Source organism: Gavia stellata, chromosome 32 (assembly GCF_030936135.1).
Source record: "Gavia stellata isolate bGavSte3 chromosome 32, bGavSte3.hap2, whole genome shotgun sequence".
NCBI lineage: Eukaryota > Metazoa > Chordata > Aves > Gaviiformes > Gaviidae > Gavia > Gavia stellata.
The window spans coordinates 1,987,058-1,994,191 of record NC_082625.1 but is presented as its reverse complement, the minus strand read 5'-3'; the positions used below and the strand labels follow the sequence as shown (position 1 = coordinate 1,994,191).

The 7,134-nt window shown below is 46.4% G+C and overlaps 1 protein-coding gene across 1 annotated transcript; it reads left to right on the top strand.

Moving 5' to 3' along the window:
- Positions 1 to 4,689: 4,689 nt before the first annotated feature.
- On the top strand, positions 4,690 to 6,305 carry KLHL26 (kelch like family member 26). The gene has a single exon (XM_009815890.2). It carries the CDS (start codon positions 4,705 to 4,707, stop codon positions 6,280 to 6,282), a length of 1,578 nt encoding a protein of 525 aa, XP_009814192.2. The 5' UTR covers positions 4,690 to 4,704; the 3' UTR covers positions 6,283 to 6,305.
- Positions 6,306 to 7,134: the final 829 nt, after the last annotated feature.

Sequence of the window (7,134 nt, the reverse complement as noted above, 5' to 3'; positions counted from 1 at the left end):
GGACTGTTTACATTCCCCTTTTTTGTTATCCCATCTCCCTGACTCCTCTGACCTTGCCTGCTTGTTTTGTCCATTGTGTGTGGCTTTTGTTGTTGTTTTGGTAGTGAACTCTTAGGGACAGTTGTTAGCAAAGGATGGGATTATACAGCCCCTAGTACACTGGGACCGAGTCTCTGTGCTATTTTTTTTGGCTTTGTTGGTTTATTCTATCTACGTAATAATAACAATATTACCCTTTAAGCACAGTACTAAGTGCACTGTCCCACTGTGGACTTGGGAGCAAGTGATGCAGATTTCCAGATTCGGTATAATCTGCTTGGGATTTTTTTATGTCACGCTTCCATAAAATATTTCTTAAAATGCAGAGACCAAATAGCAGGATGCTTCTGAAAACATAAAACCCATCCTGAATATTGGTCCTTGTGCATGTTTTCTTCCCAGAAGGGCTTGGATCTTGATCCTGAAAAGTAGTTCAGAGTGGGATTAAATTTGCAAATTAATTTAGGATTTCATGCTTCTGTTGGCGTGAGTGGACCCCGTTTGGTGGGCAGGGCATGCTGGCCCACTCTCGCCTTGCTTAGGAAATCTGCAGCGTGATTGTAGTTATTTTCAGAGGAGCACAGAGCATCTAATTGTCTTTTCCACTTGTGCAGAGATACTGCTGATATTCACCTCCAAATGCAGCGTTCTCACTGACAAGTGCATCTGAGGCCAAGTGAAGCGAAGAATGATGCTCTCCGCGCTGGGGAACGTGTGCGAGAGGCATTGGGAAAACCAAGGAAATATTTACACTGGGAGGGGACTGTTTACAGTGCAGTTCAAACAGTTGACGTTATTTAGAGCAGCCAGTGCTATGTAATATTTTGCTTTTGCTCTTCTCATGAGGGTCAGGCATGAGGAAAGGATCGAATAGGGCTAGCAGGGCTGTCCTTGGACGGTACAGAGTATCTAACAGCTGCAGTCAGGATAGGTGGTGAGAAGAATGAGCAACTGTGATTCAGTCTCGTGGTTGAAGTCAAGGTCAGGCTGGACTCTGGGGTAGTTGTAGTGTGGGGACACCAATGTTCGTTAGAGATTTTGGCCCCATTAGCCGATGTTTGGATGGTCTCTGAAGCCCATGTGTGCTACAGCATGACGGGCTGTCAGTAATGCGAAAGTATAATTTAAAAATTTGGAAGTATTTTTTGTATTGGGAGAAGGGAATACAACTGAGGTACTGATGTCATGATGTTCCGTGTGGCTATTGAGCTGGGAATTTGCGTTCAAACTGCTTCGTGTTACAGTATCTTCCCCAGCATGCTCTGTAGGTATACCACATATTGTTTTAATTTAAAACCAGCCTGTCTCTCTTGTTCTGTTTTTAGCATGGCTGACAAGAACAGCACCCTGAAATGCACGTTCTCTGCTCCTGGCCACAGCACCACTCTACTGCAGGGACTGGCCTCGCTCCGAGCTCAGGCTCAGCTGCTTGATGTCATCCTCACTATAAATAATGAAGTGTTTCAGGTTCATAAAGTTGTCTTGGCTGCCTGCAGTGACTATTTCAGGTGAGAATCCGATAGGGAAGCAGGCATTTTTACCTTTCCCGTTGGTTTTCTGTTTCCCCATCCTCCCCCACCCCAACCTCCCCACCACACCCCAAAATCGCACCCACGCACAACCCTTTGGAGGTATGGTTTGCCCCACGGATGTCGGTGGGATCACCTGCAGGCGTGTAGAGGCTCTCAGAGTCAGTCCCTCTGCACGCAGATGAGGTTTGTTTGACTACAGCCGCTGCGCCAAGACCCAAGTTCAAGCCCAGGTCTTGAACCCACCTCCGCAGCATTGGTAGGTGCTCTGCCTGCTGAAGGAAACACGCTTTTGCCCTGGAGCTACTTGAGCTGATTGCGAAGTGGCAGCAAGGGCTCTGAAATGAGTCATCCCCTTGAACGATGGTGTCCATTGTAAACAGGCTCATGTTATCTTTAAATACCACTGATCTGTCTATAGTGCTTACCATTCACAAGCTGAAGAGTTTGAAGCGTTTTGTGTGTGCATTCCCCAGACCCCCGGGGTGGTAGGGGAGAATTGTCCCATCTTGTGTGGGTAGAAAACTGAAGCACAGAGATGAGTTTTTTCAGCCAAATTAATGCAGAGTGAGCCAACTGCAGAGCAGGAAACTAAGTCTTAAGCAAAAATATGTATTCATCCATCTTGACGCTATCAGACTCTTTTGTAATGGTTCTCTGACTTGGAATGACTTCTCTTTTGAGTTAGGGATCTTTTCTGGCAGCACCAGGAGCAGCGTCAAGCCAGGGGCATGCTGGAGGCAACGAGTATAGGGAAGGTTCAAAACAACAGAGAACTCGACCTGGGTGTTGTTCTAGACGGCAGGTGAGGGTGGAGAAGGGCTGTTCAGCGGGGTTTGCAATCCCTTGATGTCCAGGTTCCTTCCTGACCTGAGCAGACTGGTTTGCTGAGCAGGTAACCAAGAGCAAGGCACTTCAGTGTCCTTTGGCATATCTCTTGTATCCCTTCACCCATTTCTTCAGCTGCTCCGATGCGGTCTGCCTTATGTACGCACATATTTTCGAGGCTGTTCCCTTCTCTCTCCCTTTGGTAACATAAACCTTCCAAGCTTATCGCTCTCCCTAACAGGCATGCAATTAATGATGGAGCTGATCTCCCACCAAATGCTAATAGCACTATTTGTATTCATAAATGCTGTATGCAGTGCCACTGCTAGTGTGTTTTCACTGTCGAAATATAATTGCTGAGTAGGTTTCTTGTTATAACTTCTGTGGTGCTAAGGAAGGTTGTCCTGGGGAACAATGGCAGAATAATCTAGCTTTTGAAAATACTCTGTTTTTATGCAGAAGGAGGGAGGGAAAAGAGTGAAATTGAGGCATTTATGTAATCAGCATTTTAGAACCGTAACACTTTTTAAAGGAATTGCATTCTATTTGACGATTTGTCTTCATCATGGCAACAATAATGCTTTTCTTTCCTTATGCACGTTCAGCTCTGTATAGCTAATGCACGAGTACACATATGTCTGCATATCCTCTGGGGCAAGGGATCAGGGCAGCGTGCTGTTCTGCGACATGGGATACGCAAGGGGATTTTAGCAGAATGCTCTCATCTGCTACATGGACAAATAATTGCGAACAGTATTCCTGGTCACTCGGTTACAGAAAGCTGATTTCATATGCAGATATTTCCTTATTTAGGTCATTTAGGATTTCTTGGGTTTATGCTGGACGGCAGCAGGTTTTCTAGCCTGGTTTGGACAGGAAACTTGGAACTCCTGTCTTTTGACAGTGTTCCCAAGATATTCCTTTATTCCTGTGTTGGTGCAGAAGAGGAGGGTCTGTTCAGCATTTTTTTTGACTAACTTGCACCTTAGAGTCACTGCAGCTTCCTAAGGCAGCCCTAATGATGCTGTGCCTTCACAATGAATTTACCCTTCCGATAGAAAAGAGTAGGTTATCGATGGTGGAAAAAACAGCCCAAAATGTGCAGGCAGCTGCCAGCAGTTTCAAAGGTCTTTCGTATGACTGTAGCCTGGCTGTGATGTGTGTACAATGGCAGTGAACGGTGAAACTCCATGTCACCGTTCTTCCAGCAACCTGTTTTGACTTTGCCTTCCCCAGAACTGCTCTGCTACTGCTTGTTGAATACAACACAGAGCGCAAACCTTTGCCCCCGAGCTACCCATATATAACAAAACCCGCTGAAATTTAATGTAAACGTATAAAAAACCAAATGTGCAGTTATGTCCCCATCACGCCCACAGGCCCCATAGCTGGGAAATGCAGCACCGCTCTAGAAGAGCGGTTTACGAGATGTCTGTGTGCAGTCCTTGGCGTGGTATGTGCTTCCTGTGGAATTTCGAAGCCTCCCAAGGAGGTGATCTAGGGCCTAATCTCTGCGTGGCCTGGTCAACTGATGTGCTTGCAGCTGTGCTGTAACAAAATCTTTTTTTTTTTTTTTAATTGCCTGTTAGCCCCCTGCCGTCGTACTGCAACATGACAGACGTTTTCTGAAGTGGCTGCAACTCCTATTTTCTTAAGGCGTTGGGAATGAACCTTGGAGGGGAGGTTCTGTGGTGATTACCAAAGCTTTTCGTAAGATGTATTGCATCTGCAATATTTAAGCCATTTTATAGCTAGCCTACGACAGAATGGGCTAATTGAAATCTTTGCCTAAAGGCAAGCTCAGAGGATTGCTGACCTCCTAAACATAGGTGCCTTACGAAGTGTATTCTTTCTTTGTGCTCACAAATCCTGCATACTTGAACCCTTTAGGGTGTGGTTACCAATCTCTGCTGGTGCAGAGTTCTATCCTTTGGTTGTTGAGTATCACGGGTTCATTGGTGTCCAGCGTACCACACTCCCTGCTCTGGTAGCTCTGCCTTCTTCTTGAAGCTCTGTCCTGTGGTCCGTGCTTATCTATGCTGCTGCCAGTCAGATTGAAAAACTTAACTTTCTGATAGCTGAATATTACTTCTCAGTGCACTGTTCATGCAAGCTTTATGGAAGTAATTGCATAGTCTAATTTCTCCTGGCTTTTAGAGATTTAGCCTTGATTTATTCTCCCCCTTCCCCATCCTCCCTAAGAGAATCGGTATGTTTAAAAAAAATAAAAAAACAAAATCTGAAGTGATCATTTTACATGTATTTAAAGGGGGGAAAATTTTTGTTTGTGTTTTTGACCTCCAGGGCAATGTTCACAGGCGGGATGAGAGAAGCCAGCCAAGATGTGATCGAACTGAAAGGTGTATCTGCAAAAGGACTGAAACACATAATAGACTTTGCGTACAGCGCTGAAGTGACTCTTGATCTCGACTGTATTCAGGACGTGCTGGGAGCTGCCGTCTTCCTCCAGATGGTGCCTGTCGTGGAGCTCTGCGAAGAATTTCTGAAGTCTGCCATGAGCGTCGAAACGTGTCTTAATATCGGGCAGATGGCCACCACCTTTAGCCTCGCATCCTTGAAGGAATCGGTAGATGCATTCACTTTTAGGCATTTCCTCCAGATCTCTGAGGAAGAGGATTTCCTCCACCTGCCGCTGGAGCGCCTTGTTTTCTTCTTGCAGAGCAATAAGCTGAAAAGCTGCAGTGAAATAGACCTCTTCCGTGCCGCCGTCCGCTGGCTGCAGTATGACCCGACCCGCCGTGCCAATGCCAGCCAGGTCCTCTGCCACATCCGTTTCCCGCTGATGAAGTCCTCGGAGCTGGTGGACAGCGTCCAGACCTTGGACATCATGGTGGAAGATGTCTTGTGCCGGCAGTATTTGCTGGAAGCGTTCAACTACCAGATCCTGCCCTTTCGTCAGCATGAGATGCAGTCCCCTCGGACCACCATCCGCTCGGATGTCCTGTCCTTCATCACCTTCGGTGGCACTCCCTACACCGATAACGACCGCACTGTGAGCTGCAAAGTCTACTACCTGCCGGATGCCAGCGTGCGCCAGTTTAAGGAGCTGACGGAAATGGAGGTGGGCAGCAGCCACTCCTGCGTGGCCGTGCTCGACAACTTTGTCTACATCGTAGGAGGGCAGCACCTGCAGTACCGGAGCGGCGAGGGAGCTGTGGATATCTGCTACCGTTACGATCCGCACCTGAACCAGTGGCTGCGCATCCAGGCCATGCAGGAGAGCAGGATCCAGTTCCAACTCAATGTCCTCCATGGCATGGTGTATGCCACCGGTGGGAGGAACCGATCAGGGAGCTTGGCTTCCGTAGAGAAGTATTGCCCCAAAAATAACGAGTGGACTTACGTGTGCTCCCTGAAACGCAGGACGTGGGGGCATGCTGGAGCCACGGTAGGTGACAAATTGTACATATCAGGTGGGTATGGCATTTCAGTGGAAGACAAAAAAGCCCTGCACTGTTACGACCCCGCCGTGGATCAGTGGGAGTTTAAAACCCCGATGAACGAACCCAGAGTTCTGCACGCCATGGTCAGTGCAAATAACAGGATTTATGCTCTGGGAGGCCGCATGGACCATGTTGACCGTTGTTTTGATGTTTTGGCTGTGGAATATTATGTGCCTGAAACAGACCAATGGACAACGGTGAGCCCTATGCGTGCAGGTCAGTCGGAAGCTGGCTGTTGTTTACTAGAAAAAAAGATTTATATCGTAGGAGGGTACAATTGGCATCTGAACAATGTTACAAGCATTGTGCAGGTGTATAACACAGAAACTGATGAATGGGAGAGGGACCTACATTTTCCAGAATCTTTTGCTGGGATAGCATGCGCTCCTGTTATACTACCGCAGGTAACGACCCAGAGATAACTACGTGCGAAGGCGTCGGCCCGTGAAATCATCTCCTGTTGCATGTTATCAGGATGCTGTGTTGTTTCTTTGTTGTTTGCAAATGGTATCGTGCATTTTGTGGGTGAGGGAAGGAGAAAAATAGCTTGCGTTCCCTCCTCCATAAAGTCCCTCCTCCTCTTATGTAGTGTTCTGGCAAGCGTGTTTCATCAGAAGCACTTGTCAGCTAGTTAGACTTAACAGATGTTACAGCTGGAAAAAGCTTTTCTTTTTTGCTTTTTTTTTTGATTGGGGGGGTGCATTTTGCCAACTTTTCGTATTTTTAACAATGTTACACATTGCAGACATTGACAGCTCAGGAGTAACTAAGTACTGTGGTATGTTTTAAAGAGTTCAGGTGTGATTTTTTTATTAATAGCTCCAAAAAAACCATTGTATGTCGCTTTGTTGTTTTTTAGCAAACAAAAAAACCAAAACCTGTATAACATACTGACCTCCAGAAGCAATAAAGGGACAGTGGGAGCTAGAAGAGCTCAGGTGCTTGGATTATGGAAGCATATTCCTGCTTTTCAAAGGTGACTTCTTATTTTTTTTCCCCTCCTAAAAGGGGAATACTTATCCCTGCACACCTCTGGTCTCCATTGGTTCTTCATTTCTTGGATTACACTGCAATTCCAGATCCCTTCCTCACCCCCTCCAGATAGCAGCATGATACTCTAGTCCAGAAATTCTCCCTTAATTGGGGCATCCAGAGTTTGCAACACTAAAGCCATGTTGATAGCTTGATTACATATAAACGGGCATGATTTTTATTGTTTTTTATTTAAACCGCCAAAAATTTGTTTGGCTTTACTGGCAATAAGAGCTCTGCAG